The sequence below is a fragment of the Loxodonta africana genome, chromosome 6 (assembly GCF_030014295.1).
Source record: "Loxodonta africana isolate mLoxAfr1 chromosome 6, mLoxAfr1.hap2, whole genome shotgun sequence".
NCBI classification, from domain to species: domain Eukaryota; kingdom Metazoa; phylum Chordata; class Mammalia; order Proboscidea; family Elephantidae; genus Loxodonta; species Loxodonta africana.
In genome coordinates, this window is record NC_087347.1 from 129,742,803 (window position 1) to 129,767,865 (window position 25,063).

The 25,063-nt window shown below is 44.6% G+C and overlaps 2 protein-coding genes and 1 long non-coding RNA gene across 4 annotated transcripts in view; 1 reads left to right on the forward strand and 2 right to left on the reverse strand.

The window, feature by feature from the left end:
- Nucleotides 1-10,162: 10,162 nt before the first annotated feature.
- LOC104846503 (uncharacterized) lies at nucleotides 10,163-15,027 on the reverse strand. Its single transcript, XR_775916.3, has 3 exons — nucleotides 14,733-15,027; nucleotides 12,928-13,159; nucleotides 10,163-10,354 (listed from the first exon to the last, which is right to left on the reverse strand). It is a non-coding gene; the product is annotated as an uncharacterized LOC104846503 (long non-coding RNA).
- Nucleotides 15,028-15,154: 127 nt separating this feature from the next.
- On the reverse strand, nucleotides 15,155-19,297 carry LOC135231592 (basic salivary proline-rich protein 4-like). Its single transcript, XM_064287457.1, has 2 exons — nucleotides 19,283-19,297; nucleotides 15,155-15,856 (listed from the first exon to the last, which is right to left on the reverse strand). The coding sequence occupies exons 1-2, from the start codon at nucleotides 19,295-19,297 to the stop codon at nucleotides 15,155-15,157; spliced, it is 717 nt and encodes a 238-aa protein (XP_064143527.1).
- MAP3K2 (mitogen-activated protein kinase kinase kinase 2) overlaps nucleotides 17,202-25,063 on the forward strand; it is a 125,199-nt gene continuing 117,337 nt past the window's right edge. The window contains exon 1 of one of the 2 annotated variants that reach the window (XM_064287346.1): nucleotides 17,202-19,120. The gene's annotated coding sequence lies outside the window, so the exon portion shown is untranslated. The remainder of the gene's footprint in view (nucleotides 19,121-25,063) is intronic. The other variant, XM_064287345.1, reaches the window with a different exon arrangement.

Below are 25,063 nucleotides of genomic sequence, written 5' to 3' on the forward strand. Positions count from 1 at the left end.
AGGTTCAGTGAAAAAGAGGAAGATCCTCAACAAGATGGATTGACGCAGTGGCTGCAACAGTGTGGGCTTAAGCAAAATGATTGCGAGGATGGCGCAGGACAGGGCAGTGTTTTGTTCTGTTGTATACAGGTTCGCTACGAGTTGGAAGCAGCTCTCCTTCGATATTTATCTTATTCAATGGGTTATAACCCATTACTATGATCATTTATTTTTGTGCAAATTATACTATATTTGGCTATTGGGAGCTAACATTGGCTGTCTTTTTGACTTGTCCCTATCATTTTTTAAAAGACAGTATTTTATTGTGTTTTTGGTGAAGGTTTACACAGTAGCTTAGGTTCCCATTCAACAATTTTTACACAAATTGTTCGGTGACATTGGTTACATTCTTCACAAGATGAGTGAATATTTTAATTATTCCATTCTGGTTGTTCTATGTCCATTAATCTAATTTTGCTGCCCCTTACATTCTCATCTTTGTTTTATAGTAATTGTTGACCATTTGGTCTCATATAAGTGACTTTTTAAAGAAATACAGTACTTACAGTTGATATTCATTATTTGAGCCAATTTGTTATTTAGCTACAAGGTGACCTCAGGGATTGGTTTTGGTTCAATGTTTGAAGAGTATCTCAGAGCAATAGTCTTGGGATGTCCTCCCATCTGAACCAGTCCAATTTAAGTTTTTTTTTCTTTAGGAATTTGAGATTCAGTTCCATTTTCCTCCTATTTTATCAAGGTCCTCCTATTGTGGCCCTGATTAGAATAGTTGGTAGTGCTAGTTGGGCACCATTTAGCTCTTCTGGTCTCAGGGTAGTTTTTGTAGACTATTTGTCCTGTTTCTTCTTTGAGTCTCTGGTTTTCTTCTTTCTTTTTTGCTCTGAACATGTAGAGACCAATAGTTGTATCTTTGTCGCCATCATTTTTGAGCACTTCCTTGGAAACTTTCTGGCACAAGATGTTCCAGGCAAATCTGGTACTTTCCCTGGCCAGCCCTGGAATCAACCATTTCTCTTAAGGAGTCCTGGCTTGTTTTACTGAAGAATGGTATTTAGAGACTAAGATATGGGCACCAGTCAGATTAAATGATTAAATGAGAACCCAGCCCCGGGCTGGCTTTCTCTTAATCCCCAGTATCCTATTTTGGTCTCTACATAGGAGATGGTTGGATCCCAAGAGAAAGCAAGCCAAAGAGGGCAAAGGCAGCTTGGCCGCTCCGTCCTTGGGTAGACACATGGTGGAAAGTGTGGTCTCCACAGACAAAATGATGACTCTCAGGATTTTAGAGTGCAGCAGTGGGCCCCCAGGCCACTGGCTCCGTGTGGGAGAACTGAGAGGTGCCTGCTTCTGCGGGTGCAGATAGAGTTGGGGGCCAGTGGAGAGGGGGCGTTTTCTCCCTTGCATCAGTACTGTATGGACTATTTGTTGTATAATTTACCATCCCACTTCCCAGTTGCAATAGAGTTGACTCTGAGCAGAACTGTGTTCTGCAGGGTTTTCAATGGCTGATTTTTCAAACCTAGATTGCCAGGCCTTTCTTCTGAGATGCCTCTGGGTGGACTCAAATTTCCAATCTTTTGGTTAGCGGCTGACCACTTAACCATTTGTGCCAACTAGGGACTCCTATTTTACCATAAGCATCTGTATTTAAAAAAATACTACTGCTAATCAAAGCAGAGGCCTGCAGAATTAGGGAAGAGGGAAGCAGCCTAAGGAGAGGTGGAGGCTCTGCAGTGAACCAGCAGGCCTGAGAAGGCCCCAGGAGCTCCAGAGAAGGAGCTTGTTGAGGGTTTGGGGCCTGTAGAGTGTAGGGCGATGGGAATGGCAGAGAGGGCTGGAGACGTGGAGGCCACAGGGTGAAGTTTACATAGAACCCTATGGGCAGTGGGCAGCCACTGCAGTGCTCTGAGTAGGGAAGTGACAAGCCGGATTGGTATCAAAGACATTAACTAAAACAAGAGGTTCCCATAGCCATAAGGAAATTGGTTTCCAAAATCTGACACTGTGCAGCACCTGGAAGAGACCCCATTTGACAACTCAGGAATGTGGCAGGGAAGGAAGCTGGAGTTTTAAGTTAACGCATGACACTGTGAGCAGGTAGGCTAAGGCAAGAAGGCAGTTGTGGCCTGCCTGGGCCAGAGACCATTCTGGGGCTTTTCTAACCGAGAGACATGTCCTTAGGTTAGAGTGAGTCCTAGAGCTCTCCTTCCCCAGAGGGACTGCCCCTAAGGAGACACATGGGGCTGAGCCCACCAACTCCTGGCTCCTGGTGCATGGCACTGAGTATACAAGGTGGGGCGCTATGGCAAAGAGACATATAGGGATCTGGGACCACACAGACCAGAGTTCAAATCCTGCCTCTTCCACTCACAACATAGGTGTCTTTGGGATAGTGAATGTCTCCCTCAACTGCAGTTTTCCTCATCTGTCAAATGCGGGGAGGAGGTGGGCCAATTAATAGATTAAACCCTCAATAAGGGGTTACTATTACTGTGATAGGAAACCCTGGTGGCATAGCGGTTAAGTGCTACCGCTGCTAACCAAGAGGTCGGCAGTTCGAATCTGCCAGGTGCTCCTTGGAAACTCTACGGTGCAGTTCTACTCTGTCCTATAGGGTCGCTATGAGTCAGAATCGATTCGAAGGCAGTGAGTTTGGTGGGTTATTACTGTGATGAAAACCCTGGTGGCCTGGTGGTTAAGAGTTCGGTTGCTAACCAGAAGGTTGGCAGTTCGAATTCACCAGGTGCTCCTTGGAAACTCTATGAGGCAGTTCTACTCTGTCCTGTAGAGGCGCTGTGAGTTGGTATTGACTCGACAGCAGTGGTGCTTTTTTTTTTAAGTACTGTGATCTCATATCCTCCTTTTACAGATCAGGAGACTGGGTCAGGAGGGTTAAGTGATTTCCCCAAGGCTACACTGTTAGGTGGCAAACTATGAACAGGGTGTGGTCTGTCTGTGTAGCCTCTGCTCCCTCCACTACACTCCCGAGGCCAGGTGAGAAGGTGGGCACACAGGTCCTCCCCACAGGGCCACACAGGCACACAGCTGACCCTGCAGCAGTCAGAGAGCCTGTCTGCTGCAGCCAGCCCGAAACAATGTGTGTCCTGTGGACTTCATCCCAGAGGCCAGTGTCACTGATGACTCATCCGACCCACCCCAGCAAGGAGACCTCCTCCTCCTGGCCTGACACACAGTGGAGACCTGGTTGCCAGGCAATAAGACACAACATATATAAATAGAATGTGCTTTCTTGCGGTTAGCATGAGGCCCATTTTGTGGGCTGTGGTCCAGCTCTCGTTTCTCCTCTGGCCCTTGGCCTCCCTTCACGCGTCTCCTCCTGCAGCAGGTTCCATCCAGGCCAGACTGGATGAGAACTGCATAACCAGGAGACTGGGTGTCTGGGGGCCGTGGACCCCTTTGCAGGGCGAGGTGGAGCTCTTGTCTCCGGGAAAGAACAGGATGAGGCTGTGCAGGCAATGGTGAAGGGAAATGGGGAGACCGAAGTGTGGGTGGCAGCAGACAGGCTGAACTTTCACCGTTTGGCTGGCTGAGAGAGGTGGGGCCCCGGAACCAGGAGAGCCAGCTGGAGCACTTTGATGCCTTGCTGGGACTGAGTCAGGAGGACCTGGGGGAAGACTCTTGCATGGCAGAGCATGTCCATTTCCAAAGGGCAGGGAGGCTTTGCTGCCCTGGGTGCCCTTGAGGGCAGGGGCAGCTTCCTGTGTGGGTCTCCAGGGTACCTGGATGCTCTGGCTTACTCATCTGCTGCCTCTAGGCTGAGGATGTCTTGAGAGGGTGGCTCCCCAGGGGGGCCTCCACCTGCAGCCCCAGGCACACTCACCCTGGTCATACCAAAGGCCATGGAAATGGTACCAGCTGTCATTTTAGGGTTCCTTTCTTGGCCAGGCAGGTATATCATCTTTTTTTTTTTTTTTTTTTTACAAGGGCTTTATTGAGGTGTAATATACATATGATTAAATTCATCAGTTTTAGGTGTAAAATTTGATGAGTTTTGATAAGGGTATGCAGTCTGGTGGCGCAGTGGTTAAGCTCTCGGCTGCTAACCAAAGGGTGGCAGTTCAAATCCACCACCGCTCCTTGGAAACCCTATGGGGCAGTTCCAGTGTCTTACAGGAATCGACTCAACGCCAATGGGTTATACAGTCTTGTAACTACCATCACAATGTTCATAGCCTAGAACATTCCCAACACCCCAGAAAGTTTCCAATCTCTTCCTCCATCCCTGGCTGTTGGCAACCAGTGATCACTGTTGTCGTTGTTGGTATGTGCCATCGAGTTGGTTCCAACTTATAGCAACCCTACAGGGCAAAGTAGAACTGCCCCATGGGATTTTCAAGGATTGCTTGGTGGATTCAAACTGCCAAACTCTTGGTTAGCAGCCAAGCTCTTAACCCTTGCAACACCAGGTCTTGTGATCACTATAGTTTTGCCTTTTCTAGAATTTCATATAAATGGAATTATATTAATGTAGTCTTCTGTATATTAAAGCCAGCTTCTTTCACTTTACATAATGCTTTTGAAATTCATTCATGCTACCATTGCTTTTTATTGTTTCCAGTTTTATTCATAAATAAAACAGCTGTGAGGATATATACACAAGTCTCTGTGTTGACATGTTTTCATTTCTCTTGAGGAAATATTAGGAGTGGAGTTGCTAGCTCAATAATTAGGTATTATCCCCACTTTAGAGATGAACAGACTGAGGATCACATAAGTTAAACAACTTGCTGGAGGTGGCAGATATCCAAAACCAAGTCTGTTCTCTACACCAGGTGGTTACCCACAGGAAGCAGATATTTTTTGAGGTCAAGGTACTTCTTTGGTTTCTTCCAGTGCCTGGAATAGTGCAAGCCTCACGGTAGGTAACTAGTGCACACGGGTGGAATCCAGCTGTATTCAGGTTCGCTGCTTACATAATAGACTGATTCACACTGAACACAGCCTGGTTGCTGAGCACACTATGCACACAAGGACTGAGGTCACTGAGGGCATTTCAGCAGGTGACTTCCGGAAACTTAAACAGCAGGCCTGCAGGGTTCTTGTTCTGTAAAGATGGTGTTTGCCAGGTTTCTCCACTGTAAAATTACTATTTCCCCCTTTGTAATAAATAACTCAAGGTGAGATACTTTGAGCAAGTATCCTGTGCCTCTTCAAGCTTTGACCTGCTAGTTTTGAAGGTCTGTTGTTAATTTCCTAACTCTACCATTTCTTCTGCATTTATTGGTTGGCATTCTTCTGTGAGGGAGAGCTCTCCCTTCCTCCTCATGTATGTATGTATATCAGTATGTACTCATGGACTGTTTTATTCTATTGCTGTTCAAATGGTCCCAGTATGTCCCAGATTTACACTGACTCCTGTGTCCCTCTGACATGCCCATGTGATTCTTGGAGCACTTTCTCATCCTGGTGCAAGATGCTGCAGACTCACCTTGTACTTTCCTTCCGCGGTCCTGGCGCCTTAGTGGAGAATGACATTTAGTAACCAAGACTGGGGTGCGAGGTGTACTCATTGTTACTGGGATGTCACTGCTTCTGGGTGCTCTCAAGCTGCTCATTTTTAAGACAGCACACCAGATGAAGAGAAGGGCTATGGGGTCTGGTCTGTAAATCAGGGGCTTGGCAACCCAGGCAGAAAGCTATACAGAATCTTTAACAAACGCACTCTGAGTGCAGTCCGCTGCTCCTCTGGGTAGTGGGACCATCCAACGAGGCAGTGTGGCCCCTCTGCTCAGAAATCTCTACAGATTTCACAGATGTATCAAACTCCCGGGGCAAAACCTTTCAGCTTTTCTTGCCCTAGTGTGACTTGTTTCCATGGCAGAAGAAGGGGGTTGCCATGGATATAGGAAAATTGCTCCCCCCGCCCTGCACTTTCTCTTGGAGGACTCTTTCATGGAGGCCAGAGAAAGCTTCAGGGCTTTCGTGCTGGCCTTGAACCAGTGAGGAAAAGGTCTAAGGAATGGTTTTCAGTGTGGATGCCCTCTGGCTGACCACTGGCCCGTAAGACAGCCTGACCAGTGAACTGAACTCCAGGAACTAGATGTGGTGATTCATGTCTGGGGCCCATTTTGGAGTTGATCTCCCTCTCTTCTCAGCCCTGTCAGGAGCCCTCCATTCTGCAGGGCCTGCTGGCTTTGGGGCCCCCTGGGCTAGGGGCAGGGCTGGCTCCTGTGGGCAGCAGTTGGGGACAAGCAGTGCCTCTGCTTCCCTGGCTTTCACATGCCTTCCCTCACTGCCCCTCACCACAATCCTGGGGGCAGGATGCCTTTTCCTGTCTTAAGATGCTGAGGCTCAGGGCACAAGGCTGAGAACAGGCGCCTGTCTCCTGCCCACTCTCAGGTTCCTCCCAGTCAGCCTGGCCAGAGCCGCAGGCCTGGAGGCCTCAGGGCAGATGCTGTTTGAGGGCATAGATGCCATTTGGGCAGTTCCAAAATCTAGAGGGGCTGAGGGGCCAGTGGTACCGCATCCTCTCAGGGCACTGCGAGGGCACCCTGGGTGTGCACTGACAACAGTCTAAGAACTAGCTAACTAGATTAACTAACGGCTGCAACCCTTGTGGTTTTACTTGTAGAAACTAGCGGTGGAAGGAGCTACATCAGCAGGGGTTATGATGAGCCATCAGGGTGAAAATGACTAACTTATTACTTGTTTCTGCTGGTGTGAGCCCCTGATGGAGCTCCGAGGGAGCTCCGAGTCACGCCAACCAGCACTGAGGGGAGCTGGGAGGGTATCGGGGTGGAGGTGCCTGGAATGAAGGAAGCCAGGGGTTTCCAGAATCGCAAGGCTGAAGTGGACAGGTAGAGCATCAGGTACCAGGAGGGACAGCTGAAGCTGGCAAGATAGAGAGTGGCTGGTGCCCTGAGGAGTTAGGCCATCAGGGCGGGGCTGGTGGAACTGGGCCTTTCAGAGGAATGGTGAGAAAGGCAGCCAGGGAGGGTGGGCTAGTCTACTACATGTCCCAGGGGCCTGGTGACAGCCATCTAACCCTTCTCTGCCCCTTTTTCTTCATATGCAAAAAGACAGTAATAATTCTGTTGACCTACTTCTCGGGGTGTTTGTGAGAAAGAATAAACCATGGTAATTTTAAGAGGGTAGGGAAGAGGCAGAGAGAGAAGGGAAAAGAAGAACAGGAAGAGAATAAGATGACAGAAACAGGAGGAAGGGAAGAAGATAATCCTCATTTTGTTGTCAAGATACATGTGTTAGAAGCAAGGGCTGGTCCATTAGAGGGTCTTTTTCCAGGAGCACTGGTAATGCAGCGTTAAGTGCTCAGCTACTAACTGAAAGGTCGGTGGTTTGAACCCACCAGCTGCTCTGTGGGAGAAAGATATGACAGTCTGCTTCGGTAAAAATTAAAACCTGTTGCCACTGAATCGATTCCGACTCATAGTGACCCTACAGGCCAGAGTAGAATTGCCTCATAGGGTTTCCAAGGAGCGCCCGGTGGATTTGAACTGCCGACTTTTTGATGAGCAGCCATAGCTCTTAACCACTAGGATTTCACTGTGAAGATTACAGCCTTGGAAACCCTATGGGGCAGTTCTACACTGTCCTATAGGGTCACTATGACTTGGAATTGACTCTACAGAATTGGGCTTGGTTTTTAAAAAAATTTTATTTGGATCTTTTTCCTTAATAGGAGTTCTCCCCTAAAGGTAATCCACAATGTTGCTTTTGCATTAAAAACAAAAATGCATCATGAAAGTGGGCACACTTGGGTAATGCTGGGACAGGGGCTAAGAGAATGAGAAAGGGTCAGTCATTGCACGGCAAGTAGGCAAGTACAGAAGCTTCACTTCTCAAACACAAGTGAGTATTGGTCTCTCAGGTGTTTCTCCCATCTGGCCTCAAACACTTGGGGCAAAAAGAAATCTCCCTGTACACTGAGAAGCTGCCATTAGCTCTATGTTCTTGTTATGAACATTTTTCACTTAAAAAAAAAAAGAATAAAGTTAAAATTTAATATACATACCAGCTATTCAAAATTATATTTGTAAGTATGAGGAAAATAAAGTGAAACTACTAGTGCTGTGTTAAGTGAAAAAGTAGGAGACAAAGCTGCACATCTAGTCTAACCATTGTTATCGCTGTGGAGTCCATTTTGACTCATGGCCACTCCATGTGTGCAGAGTAGAGCTGCTCCATGCAGTTCTCAAGGCTGCCACCTACAACTACTTAAAAACTACCTAAAAAAAAAAAAAAAACCCGAACACCAGCATAACCAAAATCTATGCACAGAGATAAGCCTGGAAAGAAATACAGCTGCAGGAAAGTTTTCTTGTCCCCTGTGTTTTCCATGTTTCCTATTATAAATTCATATTACATAATGGAAAATATGGCACAAACTTAACTTTAAAGTAAAAAGTATATGTACTAGAAACCAATGAAAGAAAGAATTACAGAAGACTGAGATCATGGAGAATTCAAGGCAATCCTGTTACAATTCTTGTCACCTTGTGTCTCTCCTCACTCTCAGAAAACGTGGGCAACTCCAAACAGTAGAAACCCCAGCAATGGCTTTTTGTTGGCTGTGGAGGCACTGTGGACTTTTACTGGATTTACCTTCTTAATGTTTGGCTTTTTGTAACAATGAGGTGGGTTTTCACCCTTAACTGCTCTAGGGATAATATGAGGAATAGGTTAGGCACAGACCGTTTACATAGAGTATGCCTGAAGTGTCCTCCTCTTTTGTCCCAAATTCTACTTGTACACGTGGGCTTCCGTTCCCACGCCCTTCTCAGGGAAGACACTATTGGCTCTACCCAGCTCCTTTGTTTCTGCTCAGATATGGCCTGGTGGTATGCCTAGCCCTAGGGTAAACCTCCCTTGTGCTGAACTCATCATGGTAATCCTGACTTATGGGCCAGGTACAGCCTGTGACCCAGCCCCAGCCAATGAGATGCTATTTTAGGTTCAGTTCCCAGTGACAGACCTTCATTTGGCTCTCATGTAAAAGTCGGGAGCCCTGTAGTCCAGACTGACAAGGAAGTTCTGCTCCATGAGTCCCCAGATGCCCAGGCTCCTTCCTGCCCATATCCTCAGTCTCCAGGATGGCCTGTAGGTACTCCAAGACGGAGGAAGGGGTGAAGACAGAGGAGCAGAAGCAGTGGCGTCTTAAGGAAGGATCTCTCAGGAAGGTTTCTGGAAGGACAATTCCACTTATTTCCCTTGAGCCAGTGCTTAGTCACGTGCTCTTTAGGCAATCGAATGGACAGCAATGGGTTTAGTTTTATGAGCTTAATAAGAAGCCCTGGTGGTGCTGAAGTTAAATGCTCAGCTGCTAATCGATAGGTTGGAGGTCTCAATCCACCAGCCACTCCGGGGTAGAAAGATGTGGCAGTCTGCTTTTGCAAAGATTACAGCCTTGGAAGCCCTACAGAGCAGTTCTACTTTGTCCTGTAGGGTCGCTATGAGTCGGAATTGACTCAGTGGCAATGGGCTTGGGCTTGGATGTGCTCAACACCTGCTGCCGTTGAGTCGATTCTGACTCATAGCGACCCAATAGGACAGAGTAGAACTGCTCCATAGGGTTTCCAAGGCAGTAATCTTTATGGAAGCAGACTACTTCACCTTTCTCCTATGGAGCAGCTGATGGCTTCAAACTGCCAATGTTTTGTTTAGCAGTGGGCAGTTCTCTCTGTCCTGTAGGGTCGCCATGCATTGGAACTGACTTGACGGCAATGGTTTGGGTTTTTTTTTTTTTGGTTTTTATGTGCTCATTAAAAATCTGATTACAATGTAAAGAGAAGAATGTGCTCTTCCTTCCAAAGAATAAAGTATGAAAAAGGAAAAAAAGAGAAGCTTTACAGTGGAGAAACCTATCAGAAATCATAAATCATGTTGACAGATGTACCTTTGATATGTGATCACAATGGCACTTTACCTCTGTGATCTTCCTCCCTAAAACTCATAACTCCAGTTTAACCATAAAAAAAAAAATCATAAAAATTCCAGTTGAGAGATATTCTACAATACACATGACCAGTCTTCCTCAAAACATCAAAGTCACTAAAAACAAGTCTGAGAAACTGTCACAGCCAAGAGGAGCCTAAGGAGACATGACAACTAAGTGTCATGTGGTGTCCTGGATGGGATCCCAAGTCAGAAAAAGGACATTAGGTAAACACTAAGGAGAGATGAGTACAGCACAGACTTTAATTAGTAATACCAAAACCAAACCAAACCCGATGCCACCGAGTCAATTCCAACACACAGCGACCCTACAGGACAGAGCAGAACTGCAACACAGGGTTTCCAAGGAGCAGCTGGTGGATTCGAACTGACGACCTCTTGGTTAGCAGCAGAGCTCTTAACCACTGTGCCACCAGGGCTCCTATTAATAATAACATAATGATATAGGTTCATTAATTGTAACAAATGTACCACAGCAATGTAAAGTGTTAATAGGAAAAACGGGTGCAGGGTATGTGGAAATTCTCTGTACTATCTTCTACTCTGTAGGAAGACACGATGTTTGAAATTGAAGAAGCCACCTTTTGACTGCAGAAACACCAATTCACAGTCCGGGCATCCTTAAACTACAAAATCAACCAACCTTGGACCCATCCATTTCTGGATTTTCTGTCACGTGAGAAAATAAACTCTGTGGTTTTGGGCCAGGTGTCTTGTTCCTTATAGTGAATGCATCCTAACTGATATGACTCATGCTACGTTCCTGGCCACTGCTCTGATTTGGGCCTTCATCCCCTTACCCTTCTCCTTACTGTTTGGCCTGCTCCACCACTGTTCCCTCCTGATCTCCCTGCTGCTCTCTTCCTACTCTGGCTTTACCTCCTGCTTACATCCCTCCCATCAGTGAAAGCTGGGGCATGTTCTCTCAGACTTCCAAGCTTGTGCACACTGTTCTCTCTGCCTGGAATGTGTGCCCCTCCATCCTTATTTCTCCCAGCAAATTACTCCTGATTCAAGTTTCAGTTTACCATATATGGGAGACAGGATTCTAAATCCTCACCCCTGGTATCCATGCCCTGCAGAATCCACAGTGCTGTGAACAGAATGGACTTTACTCCCGTGATTAGGTTAAATTTTATGGCATGGTGCATTTAAGAACGGGAGATTATCTGGGTGGGCCTGACTTAATCACATGAGCCCTTTAAAAGCATATTTTTCCCCAGCTGGTAAGAGAATTAAAAAAGAGACATGAGAAGTGTGAGTGGGATTTGGCAAGTGAGAAATTCCCCATTGCCGGCTTTGAGGGTGAAGGGGATCATGTGGCAAGAAATGTAGGTGGCCTCTAGGAGCTGGAAGCAGTCCCTAGCTGACAAGTCGGCAAGGAAATGGGGACATCAGTCCTACACCTGCAAGGAACTGCATTCTGCCAATAAGAATGATGTTGGAAGTAGATCTCTCCCCAGAGCCTCTGGGTGAGCACTCAGCTCAGCTGACATCTTGATTTCACCCTTGTGGTGCCCCAAGCAGAGAGCCAGCCACGCTGAGCTGGACTTCTGACCTACAGAACTGTGAGCTCACAGATGGGTGTTGTTTCAAGCAACAGAAGCTAATACATTATGCCTGTTCTCTGAAGTCTTCCCTTACTTCCCCAGGCATACCTACTACTTCTTTCTGCTCTTTTGGCACTATATACATGTGCCTGTCATACTGTAACACACTCTTTATGGTTATCTGTTGACTTGTCTGCCTTCCTTACAGATTCTGAGTTCTAGGATGGTGGGGGCTGTGTTGCTTTATCATTACAATCCCAGGCACAGAGTAGGCAGGCAAAAAATACTTGTTGAATGAGAGTTTCACCAAGAAAAATAAAAATTCTAAAATCATTAATCTGCAATCACATATACCAAAAGAACCAAAGATTTTGGAGACTTAATATATGTTGTTGTTGTTAGCTGCCGCTAGTATAAAAAGGAAATGGAAAAAAAAAAAGCTACTATTAATATACACATGGGGTGTTTCTAAGGAACCCAGAAGTGAATGAAGTCCCCAGGAGTGGCAGGTGAGGGAAGGAGGGGAAGAGTGAGCAGAGGTATGAGGAAGAACCCGTCTCTAGATTACTTAGTAAACAAACAGGTATTTATTGAACGCCTGCTATGTGGTCAGGCCAGGAGCCCTGGAGTTTAAGATTTGAATCCTGTCCTCGGGCATACCAGGCCCTCCTTCCTGTGGCATGTTGATTATTGTGAGCTGCCACTGGGTAAACTCCTGATTCATGTGACCCCATGCATAATGGCACAACACAGAACGCTGCTGTCTCGACCATCCCTATGACTGGAGTGACAGGACCACTGTGACCCGTGCAGTTTTCACTGGCTGATTTCCAGAGGTAGATCACCAGACCCTTCTTCCTAGTCTGTTTTAGTCTGGAAGCTCTGCTGGAACCTGTTCAGTATCACTGTAACACCCAATGGGTGGTGGCAGTGCCTGCGGTGCACTGGTCCAGAATTGAACCTGGAACTCCTGCATGGAAGGAGGGAATCCTACTGCTTAACTGCCAATGCCTCTCTTGGTTCTGACATTTTAAGTTCTGTGGCATTCCTTATGAAGTCTCAAAGACGTTCCTGCTTTTATGTGTCCTCCCTTTTCAAACAGGTGGGAGCAAACTGATTTTCCATCGAGCCTTTATTTTGAAGGTCCTTCCTACCAGCCCTTCTTTGTGCAGGCTGCACAGCTCTGTGGAGCTGGTGTACCGCTGTTTATCAGACCAGTGTGACAGTCACAGAGGTTGTTTTCAGGCTGTGACTACTATAAACACTGGTGTAATGACTGTCTTGTCCCTGTGCCTTTGATACCTCTGCAGGAGATCTGGAATAAAAGTTCCCAAAAGTAGACCCAGCAATTCTGATATTACAAAACCCCTCTCCCTCAGTCCCTGCCCCACAGGCGCCAGCTCCCTTGACCCACTGGGACTCCTGAGTTCAAGCAGCTCCTTACCTCTGGGCCCAGAGGGTGCCACTCCCATCTCTCTCATTCCAAGTACTGGGGATGAACGGTGTTCTGGAACAGATGGGGAAGGGCACTGAGGGACCAAACAGCAGTGTGGTGGAGAAGAGTTGGGGTGGGAAAGATGCTTTCTGGGTCCGAGAAGAGTGGGGTAAGAACATTGGAAAGCAGGTTAGTCACATTACGTAGGGCCTCTCACACTGGATGATGAATTTGTTTTTTCCTGTGGGCGACAGGGAGCAAAGAGAAGATTCCATGAGAGAGACTCAGGGTTTAGGGTTGTCTCTGGTGGTGGCTTTGGGGATACGGGTTTCAACTCATCTCTCTGACTGACGTTTTCACGACTGCTAACCTGGAGTTACGGCTGTAGCAGTACACTGACAGGGAGCTGCCAGAAATTCAAGCCAGATTCAGAAGAGGACGTGGAACCAGGGATATCATTGCTGATGTCAGATGGATCCTGGCTGAAAGCAGAGAATACCAGAAAAATGTGTACCTGTCTTTTATTGACTACGCAAAGGCATTCAACTGTGTGGATCATAACAAATTATGGATAACGTTGCGCAGGATGGGGATTCCAGAATGCTTAATTATGCTCGTGCAGAACGTGTACATAGATCAAGAGGCAGCTATTGGAACAGAACAAGAGGATACTAATTGGTTTAAAGTCAGGAAAGGTGTGTGTCAGGGTTGTATCCTTTCACCATACTTATTCAATCTGTATGCTGAGCAAATAATACGAGAAGCTGGAGTATATGAAGAAGAATGAGGCATCAGATTAGAGGAAGACTCACTGACAACCTGTGTTATGCAGATAACAAAACCTTGCTGAAAGTGAAGAGGACTTGAAGCACTGATGAAGATCAAAGACTACAGCCTTCAGTATGGATTACACGTCAACATAAAGAAAACAAAAATCCTCACAACTGGACTAATAAGCAACACCAAGATAAAATGACAAAAGATTGAAGATGTCAAAAAAAAAAAAAAAAAAAAAAACCCAAAACCAAGCCCATTGCTATCTAGTCGATTCCGACTCATAGCAATCCTAAAGGACAGAGTAGAACTGCCCCATCGGCTTTCCAAGAAGCGCCTGGTAGATTCTAACTGCCAGCCTTCTGATTAGCAGCTGTATCTCTTAATCATTACTCCACCATGGTTTCTTGATGTTGTCAGGGACTTCATTTTACTTGGATCCACCATCAACACCCATGGAAGCAGCAGTCAAAAAATCAAACGACACATTGCACTGGGCAAATCTGCTGCAAAAGATCTCTTTAAAGTGTTGAAAAGCGAAGATGTCACCCTGAAAATTAAGATGCTTCTTACCCAAACCAAGGTGTTTTCAATCGCCTCATATGTATGTGAAAGCTGGACAATGAATAAGTATTACCAAGAAAGAAGCGATGCCTTTGAATTATGGTGTTGGTGAAAAATACCGAATGGGTGCCAGAATAACGAACGAATCTGCCAGCTACCTCTCACATACTTTGGACATGTTATCAGGAAGGACCAGTCCCTGGAGAAGGACATCATGCTTGGTAAAATAGAGCGTCAGCAAAAAAAGAGAAAGACCCTCAATGAAATGGATTGACACAGTGGCTGCAACAATGGGCTCAAGCATAACAGCGATTCTGAGGATGGCACAGGACCGGGCAGTGTTTCGTTCTGTTGTACATGGGGTCGCTATGAGTCGGAACCGACTCGACGGTACTTAACAACAACAACCTGAAGAAGAAATACTTGCTGGGCCGACCTTCTAGAATGGGGCTACGAATTAAACAGAATGTACGTACATAATACTTGGCGGGTCTCCGGGGTGGGGGCGGGGCGGGTAACCTCTGCAACTAGACCCAAAAGTTAAGAGGCCATTGGGTTTTCGCCTTGCAACAACTTGCCCTGGCTTCGGAACCCGTCGCTGCCTCTCTTCTCTGCCGGCTAGAGGGCCCGCTTTTCGGGGTTCCGGGATCTGCGGCGGCGGGGACAAGATGCAGGTGCGTGTGCGCCGCGAACAGAGCTGCCGACAGCTCGGAACCGGAGGCGGGCCAGCAGCACCGGCCCGGCCGGGGCTGGAGCCCGGGCGCCCCTAGGGTGGGGCGCGCGGGGGCGCGGCTGGCCACTGCGCAGGCGCGGGCTCGCGGCCTCGGCTCAGCGCGGCGCTGCGAGGCCGGGCGCGCGCCAGCGGAGGGCCGTGACGTGCTCCGCGCTGCGCCTGACGTCAGGGCTCCGGGAGTAGTGGCGGCGGGCTGCCCTCAGCTGCGGCGCCCAGCAGGGTGGTACTGCCGGCCGGCGGTGGCGTTCGGGGTCGCGCGGCCCGCGGCGGCGGCGGCGGCGGGGCTGACGACGATCGGGACTCCCGGCATCTCCGGCCGCAGGGCCGCCGCTCCCTCCCCTTCTCCGGCCTCTGGCGGCGCCCGGCCCGCGGCTTCCTCTTTTCCGGCGGCTCCCCGCTGGCCTCGGGGCCGCGGCGGCTAGAAGCACCGAGGGGCACCGAGAGGCCCCGGCCGGCTGGCGAGGGCCCCCGAGCCCGCCGCTCCGCCCGGCCCGGGCTCCATGTGAGAGGAATCGGCCCGGACCGCCGGCCAGGACCGACTCCTCGCGCGCCCCTCCGGCCCCCGCGGGCCCCGCGGCCTCCCCCGACCGGGGGGCGCGGTGACAGGCCGAGCGGGGGCGGGGGGGCGGGTGCGGCGGCGGCCCCTCCTCGGGCCTCGGCTCCCGACGTCCCGGCGGGGCGGACGGTACGTGCCTGTGTGTGTGTCTGTGTCTGCGGGGGAGGGGGGCGCCAGCGCTGTTCGCCGCTCGGCGGCTGGGGATCGCACCGGTGATCCGCCGTTGCTGGGGGACAGGCCTCGGGTCCCTGAGTGCTGCGCTGAGCCCTGTCGGATGAAGTAGGCGGCGGGGGTCGCGTGGCTGTCACACTCTGCAGGGATTGTACGAGGACGGGTGCTGGGAGAAGCAGAAATGTAGCGTACCGTAACCGAAAAATCGCTTGTCTTTGCACTGTCTCGTGGTGGTAATCTGTCGATTAGGATTGCTTCCCTTCCGTTACGGAGCGTTTAGCTAGCATCAACTGTGCGCCCGGCAGTTAGCAGGCAGTATTTCATGTCATCTTCCCAGCCCAGTGAAGTGAGCACGTTTCTCCGTATTTTACAGATAAAAAATTGAGGCTTAGAGAGATTAACGGATTTCACAAGGTCGTGTAGCTGGGAATCGAGGAAGCCTTGATTCGAATATGCAGATGTCTTTCTGTAGGACTGTATTTCTCCATCTTGCAAAAAAAAAAAAAAAATGAGATAAATGAGAATGGCTGCACAGTTTCTTCCGGAGGTAAATGCTAAACTCGTAGGTAGATATAGTTTACCTTTCCCTAACGTGGGCTGCTCCATGTGTTTTGCTTCGAAAAGGCAAAATCATTTTCTTGGCTTAAAAAAAGTTTTTTTTTTTTTTTTTTCCAAAACCGTTAGTAAGCATCTTTACCTTTTTTGCAGTAGGGCTGCAGAGAAAAAATTTTCCCTCCTACAAAAAGAAGAAAAGTATTTGGTGAAAGTGTGTATGTCTTGAAAAGTTACAATTTTACTTTTGCAGTTTGTTCTTGATGCGTACAGGGAACTCACAGTAGGTTATTCGAGATTTCCTTATTGCAAAATTTGTTGCTAGATTATGTGGCAATGGCTCCACACTTACCAGTTTGTGCGCTGTATTTTGCAGTATTCCTGAGTTCAGTGTCGATATTTAAAGTATAGAATATCGTAGAAACTTGTCTTGATGAGGTGATTATTTTTTCATTTGTATGTAGTGACATGTTTACTGGCAAAGTGAGAGTTCTCATTTTAGCATTTTGACTTGTACTTTTTTTTTTTGATTGTGGTAAAAAATACGTAACAAAACATTTGCCAGTTGAACAATTTTTTACGTGTGTAATTCAGTGACATTGATTACGTTCTCCATGTTGTGCAGCCATTATCACTCTCCTTTTCCGAATTATCCCACCATCATTAGCATAACCTCAGTGCCTCCTACGCAGTAACTTCCCCTTTTCCCCTCCCTCCCACCCCTGGCTGCTGGCTTGTGCTGTTTTTTTAGTTACCGTTAGTGAAAAAGGAAAGAGCCAGAGCTCTTCACAGAAGAAAATGCTGATCGATTCCCGTAGATAACTGAAATTTCAGGCATAGTTAAAAGTGTTTAATAAATCTATTGATACCCAATGATAGTACTCTGTAATTTTCTCTAGTATGCTGTCAGGCTGAAGAAAATCTGTAATTAAATGTCTTTGAAACGTCTGTAGAGGAAAGGTCAAATTACAGAGTTAACAGGTGGGTGGTTTACACATTGATTTGTTGTTGGTTAAAATATAAACATATGTTGAATATTGCTATGTTGAATATGATATTCTTACAGAATGATTATGTGGTCACACTCTCCATGTGTCTGTTTTGAAAGAACTAGCTGTTAAAGCTTATCAAATAATTGGATTACTTTGCAGACTGAATCTTCTAAGCAGTGTTTTAGGTGGAGCTTTCAATTTACTTTACCTTTTGCTACCAAGGGGGAAAAAAAAAGCCAAACCAGTTGCCATCCAGTTGATTCCGACTCATAGTGACCCTACAGGACGGGGTAGAACTGCCCCAAAGGGTTTCCAAGGAGCACCTGGCGGATTTGATCTGCAGACCTTTTGCTTAGCAGCCATAGCTCTTAACCACTACGCCACCAGGGCTTCCACCAAGGAAGTAGACTATGTTTAATAGGTACTGTATTAAAATGAAGTCAAGTTTGGTGCTTGCCATCTCTCACAGCCTTGGTTTCAGGATGATTTTTTTCCTTGTAGAATTGGACCTGTTTAGGCTCCCCCAACTCTAAATTTTTGTTAAGAAACGATTTCAATCATACAGAAAATTGGAAAGAATACCATAGTGAACACCATATGTTGACCTTCTAGGTTCAACATTTGTTGGCATTTGGCATGTTTGCTTTATCTATAGATGTGTGTTTATTATTTTTGGTTGAGCCTCACTCCTAAATATATCAGGGCGTTTTCTTACATTGCCAAAATACCATTACGGTTAATTTCCTTAGGTGTGATAATTCCTTAGTGTAATCTAATACCCATTCATATTAAAATTTTCCCATTTGTCCTGAAAGATCTTTTATGGCTTTTACACCCCCTCCCTCCAAAAATATTTGGTTGTTAAATCTTTTCTAATTCTAGAACAGCTTTACCCCTTCCCCCCTTTTAAAATACTGATTTTTTGAACCAGTCAATGCAGTTGTTTTATAAAATGACTTAACATTCCGGATTTGCCTGAGGTTTTTTCCCCCTCGTAGTGTCATTTAGCTTGTTCCTCTATCCCCACATGTTAGCTGTAAATTGAAAGCTAAGTTTAAAGGGTTGATTAGTTTTAGATTAAATATTTTTAGCAAGAATACCTAGTAAGCGATGTCATGTACTTCCTATTGCATCCCATGAGGAAACTTTCTGATGCTAAATTTGATCACCTGGTTAAAGGGGTGAAGTTATATTATCTCTTCTGAAATTAGCAAGTAATCTCTGGCATGATAAATTAGCGCTGTCCTGATACCCTGTTTCCCAATAATCTTTCACCTAATAGCTGTAGCATCCATTGGTGGTCCTCGTCAGGCTAACTTGAATTTCAGTGTTAACAATCTTCTGTTAGTTTACAGATGAGTAAAATCACAGGAATTGTGAAGTATGTCGTGCAACTATGTTAATCAGAATCTGATTTTTGGATTTTTGATGGTAAATTCAAGGTATCTTGTGTTGTAAATTAAACATAGCAACAGCAAACCCTGATGTGAGAAAAGTGGGAAAAAACTCAATGTCTGTCTTTTCCTGTACTCTCAAGCAGTGTGTTTCTTGTCAGCTTTTCGTAGCCAGCATTTGTTGTACAGGAATAGCCAGAAATATAACATAATGGAAGAGTGGATTTACTAAAAAAATATTTCAAGACAATTATATATATTCTGATGTAATGGAAGAAGTATTGCATTGAGAGTCAGAATATCTGGATTCTAGTCCTAATTCTACCTGTATGTGAAGTTCAAAAATGTTAAGTTTTTAAACTTCATTCCATGTTTTCATTTCATAGTGAGTAAGATAGTAAACATCAGTGGATAAAGAATCAATATCTGGATTTCTGATAGCGAGGAGTGTTGATTACATTTAGAGGTGAGTCTCATTTTAATTAAGCCATATATGAAATCAAATATATATTATATAAAATTGAATTTATTTCCCTACTAATTAAGTAACCCACATTTGTTGTTGTTAGTTGCCATCAAGTCAGCTCTGACTCATGGCCACCCTGTACCCAACACAATGAAATGTTACCTGGTCCAGCCTCATTGTCGTGAACATGGTGTGTTTGAGTCCATTGTTGCAGCCATTGTATAGGGTTTTCCAATTTAGGGAGCTCATCTTCCAGCACTATATTGAACAGTATTCTCTTATGATCCACAGGGTTTTCATTGGCTAATTTTCAGAAGTAGATTGCCAGGCCTCTCTTCCTAGTCTGTTTTAGTTGAAAACTGCTGAAACCTGTTCACCGTTGGTGATCCTGCTGGTATTTGAAGTACTGGTGGCTTTGCTTCCAGCATCACAGCAACATGCAAGCCACGAGAGTATGACAGACTGACAGAGGGCTAGTGGAACCTACATTTAGTAGGCAGTTATCTTAAGGAAAGATTCCCTTCAGTAATGTGTTCTCTTATTTAAAAAAAAATCTCTTTTGTAAATTAGGTGAACCGTATGTATGCAAATAAAATATCACTTCTCTTATTCTAAAGTGTTGTGTAAGATTATCTGTATTTACCCACACATGTGCCCTTATGTTCAGTCTTTTGAGGAACCTCCAAACTGTTTTCCACAATGGCTGTACCATTTTGCATTTCCACCAGCAATGGATAAGGGTTCTGATTTCCCCACGTCCTCTCCAACACCTCGTTTCCTGTTTTTTTGATCACTGCCATTTCTAGTAGGCGTGAGGTGGTATCTCGTTGTGGTTTTGATTTGCATCTTTCTAATTTATGGAGCCCTGGTGGCACACTGGTTAAGAGCTACAGAGAGCTATGGCTGCTAACCAAAAGTTGGGAGTTCAAATCCACCAGCCTCTCCTTGGAAACCCTGTGGGGCAGTTCTGCTCTGTCCTGTAGAGCCGCTGTGAGTCGGAATTGACTTGATGGCAATGGGTTTGGTTTGGGTTTAATGACTAATGACTTTAAGCATCTTTTCATGTGTCTGTTGGTCATTTGAGTATCTTCTTTGGTGAAATGTCTGTTCAAGTCCTTTGTCCGTTTTTGATGGGGTTGCTTGTCTTTTGTTGTTGAGTTGTAGCAGGTTTTTTATGTATATATTTTGAATATTAGACCCTTATCAGATATATGGCCCCCCAAATTTTCTCCCAGTCTGTAGATTATCTCTTCATTTTATTGATGAAGTGCTTTGATGAACTAAAGTATTCAATTTTTATAAGGTCCAGTTACCTGTTTTGTCTTTTGTTGCTGTTGCTTTGTTGTCATAAATGGATCTTTTAAAATATTCTGAGATTACTTAAAAGGTGATGTTTGCCAAATCACTGAAGATTTACAAAAGTTTTTTTCTGAATTTACTGATTGAGTTTTCTCTTTTTCTTTTTTCTCCCTCACGGTATCATTTTATTTAGAAAACTTAAACATCATTTTCTATGTTCCCAGCACTGATTTAACTAGTACTTTAAATATATTGGAAACCCTGGTGGCATAGTGTTTAAGTGCTACGGCTGCTGACCAAGAGGTCGGCAGTTTGAATCCTCCAGGCGCTCCTTGGAAACTCTGTGGTGCAGTTCCAGTCAGTCCTATAGGGTTGCTATGAGTTGGAATCGACTCGACGGCAGTGGGTTTAGTGGGTGGGTTAAATATATTAATTTAATCCCTATACCAATCAAATAAGTTAGTTACTGTTAATATACCCATATTACACTTGAGGGAACTGAAGCACAGAGACAATAAATAACTGGTCCAAATTCTCACAATTTGTGTATGCTAGAGCTGGGATTTCAATGTAGGCAATCTGACTGTAGGATCTTCGGTGGCACAGTAGTTAAGTGTTTGGCCTCTACCAAAATGTTGGCAATTTGAACCCACCAGCCATTCCATGGGAGAAAGATGTGGCAGTCTGCTTCCGTAAAGATTATAGCCTTGGAAACCCTATGGGGCAGTTCTACTCAGCCCTGTAGGGTCGCTATGAGTCAGAATCAACTTGATGGCAATGGGTTTGGTTTTATTTGGGGGGTAACCTGATTCTAGGATCTGTGCACTTAACAGCCATACCATGTTGCCCTTTTTTATACGAGCATTGAGAAACTTGGATTCACTTTATCTAAGTAACATCATTATTATTTAACAGGTACCTACTATGTACCATGGTGGGGAGGATACTTACAGAAGTCCTTGAAAGAGGAAGCAACAATTGAACTAAATTAGTAAAACCTACCCATTAACTGATTCTGATTATAATATTTACTGTAAAAAATTTAAAATATAGAAAAGATGAAGAAGAAATAAAAGTAGTATAGTAGCTAAGAGTATGAACTTGGGAGTCAGGCCTGAATTTGAATCCTGACTCTACTCTCCGACCTCTCTAAGCCTCACTTTCCTTCTCTGTCAAATAGAGATAGTAGTACCAAACTCATAGGTTTGTGATGAAATTTAAATGCAATAGTATATTTAGCATAGTGCATAGCATGTAAGTATTCAAAACTGTTACTTTTAGTTATTATAAAAATCACCCATAATCCAACAGATCACGGAGAATTTCTATTATGATACACAGCAAAGCCCCCTTACTGAGCACGATTAAAACTGGTGGTGTTCAGTTTAATAAATGTACTGATTAATGAGAGGAATAAAATGACACATTTTTACTTTAAATATTTTGTTTTAAAAAACATAGATGTAAAGCAGTCTGAGTACAGGATCCTTCTAGATTTGTAGGATTTTTTCCTCTGGTCTTTTATAGTTGATTTACCTATACATGAAGGAGCCCTGGTAGCACAGTGGTTAAAGCGCTCAGCTGCTAAGTGCAGGGTCGGTGATTCAAACCCAGCAGCTGCTCTGCAGGAGAAAGATGCGGCAGTCCTCTTCTGTAAAGATTTACAGCCTTGGAAACCCTATGGAACAGTTTAACTTTGTCACGTAGGATCGCTGAGTTGGAATTGACTCGAGGGCAATGGGTTTGATGTGTCTGGTTTTCACCTATACATAATTTGACAACAGGTTTTTTTTTTTTTTTTTGACAACTTGTCTTTGAGGTTTCCTAGACATTCAACTGTATTTTCATGGAAACAGCAGCCCTTTTTTTTTCACATTTATAACTTTATTGCTTTATGAAATGTTTAATTAAACTATGTAATTATGATAATGAGTACATAAACATGTTTGGGAACAAACAACGAATTCTTGGTAGGTTGATGGGAGCAGAAATGTACTGGTCTGGTAAAAAATAAGCTTAACTAGTGGTGAATGTTCAGTTATTTATGGAAGGAATGGGGAGTGTTGACTATTTTGCCAAATTGGCTTAAGTGAAGGCTGGATAAGAAAAATATTGTTAACATGACTTCTAATATCTCTGAGTATATGGATGTATGTATTATACAGATATTTAAACAAAGCCTTCAAAATTACACAATCATAATAGCGAAATTTTATTTCAAATTTTTTGAGATTTTTTCATTTGTGCCTTTGGTTTTTCTTTCTATTCTGGTTCCTGGGAACATGTATAGTTTTTAGATTAGATCTATATTCACCGATTCTATCGTTTTTTTCTCAACATTTTCATTTCTTTGTCATTTTACTTTGCATCCCAGGAGAGCTTGTTGAATTTGACCTGCATAGCCACAGTGACAGTTCTGTTCTCTATGCCCTCCAGTATCTACTAAAAAATATTTTTCATCTTGTGGCTATTTTAATTCTGTAGTTAATTATCTTGGTAATCCAGAATCTCACCCATTTCCTTTTTCATCTTATCTTTGTTTTTCACTTCAACCTGATCTCTCCTTTGGGTTTTTGTTCCTGTTTCATAAAGGCATGTCTTCTGGCATTGAGGATGCCACACAATTTCTAATGAATTTCAAACCGTGTCTTGTAATATTTGAATGTCTAGTATGTGCCAGAATCTTTGCACACATTATTTAATTTTCACAGTAACTATAGTAGATATTATCCTGGAACCGTGGTGGTGAAGTGGTTAAGACCTTGGCTGTTAACAAAAAGGTTGGCAGTTCGAATTTACCAGCTGCTCCTTGAAAACCCTATAGGGGCAGTTCTACTCTGTCTTTTAGGGTTGGAATAATAAACAGGCTCAGAAATCCTAAGGACTGGGTTCTCTAGAAGAGCAAAACCATTGAAGTATGTATGTTGTTGTTGTTAAAATGTTGTTGTTGTTAGGTACCGTCAAATTGGTTCTGACTCATAGTAACCTTATGTACAACAGAATGAAGCACTACCCGGTCCTATGCCATCCTCACAATCACTGCTGTATTTGAGCCCATTGTTGCAGTTACTGTGTCAGTCCATCTTGTTGAAGGTCTTCCTCATTTTTGCTGGCCTTCTACTTTACCAAGCATGATGTACTTCTCCAGGGAATGGTCTCTTCTGATAACAGGTCCAGAGTACTTGAAATGAAGTCTTGTCATCCTTGCTGCTAAGGAGTATTCTGGCAGTACTTCTTCCAAGACATATTTGTTCGTTCTTCTGGCAGTCCACAGTATATTCAGTATTCTTTGCCAACACCATAACTCAAGTGCATCAATTCTTCTTCAGTCTTCCTTATTCATCGTCCAGCTTTCGCATGCATATGAGGATATTGAAAATACCGCGGTTTGGGTCAGGTGTACCTTAGTCCTCAAAGTGATAACTTTGCGTTTTAACACTTTAAAAGAGGCCTTTTGCAGCACATTTACCCTATGCAATATGTTGTTTAATTTCTTGACCGCTGCTTCCATGGCTGTTGATTGTGGACCTGAGTATAATGAAATCCTTGACAACTTCAGTCTTTTTCTGTTTATCATGATTTTGCTTATTTGTCCAGTTGTGAGGATTTTTGTTTTATGTTGAGGTATAACCCATACTGAAGGCTGTAGTCTTTGATCATCATCAGTAGGTACTTCAAGTCCTCTGCTTTCAGCGAGCAAAGTTGTGCCATCTGCGTACCACAGGTTGTTAATGAGTCTTTCTCCAATCCTAATGCTGTGTTCTCCTTTACATAGTCTGGTTTCTTGGACTATTTGCTCAGCACACAGATTGAATAAGTATGGTTGAAAGAATACAACCCTCACTCACACCTTTCCTGCAGTATCCACTTGTTCTATTCGAATGACTGCCTCTTGGTCTATGTACAGGTTCCACATGAGCACAATTAAGTGTTTCTAGAATTCCTGTTCTTTGCAATGTTATTTATAATTTGTTAAGATCCACACAGTCAAATGTCTTTGCATAGTCAACAAAACACAGGTAAATATCTTTCTGGTATTCTCTGCTCTCAGCCAAGATCCATCTGACGTCAGCAGTGATGTCCCTTGGTCCACATACTCTTCTGAATTGGTCTTGAATTTCTGGCAGTTGCCTGTTGATGGACTGCTGCAATTGTTTTTGGATGATCTTCCACAAAATTTTACTTGTGTGTGATATTAGTGATATTGTTGGATAATTTCCACATGCTGTTGGATCACCTTTCTTGGGAATGATCACAAATATGAAATCTCCTCCAATTGGTTGGCCAGGTAGCATAGATGAGTGAGTGCTCCCAGCGTTGCACCTGTTTTTTGAAACATCTCAATTGGTATTCCGTCAATTCCTAGAGACTTGTTTTTCACCAGTGCCTTCAGTGCAGCTTGAACCTCTTGCTTCAGTACCATTAGTTCTTAATCATATGGTACCTCCTGAAATGGTTGAACGTTGGTTGACCAACTCTTTTTGGTACAGTGACTCTTGTATTCTTTCCATCTTCTTTTGATGCTTCCTGTGTCATTCAGTATTTTGCCCATAGAATCCTCCACTATTGCAGCTCAAGGCTTGAAGTTTTCCTTCAGTTATTTCAGCTTGAGAAAATTGAGCATGTTCTTCCCTCTCGATTTTT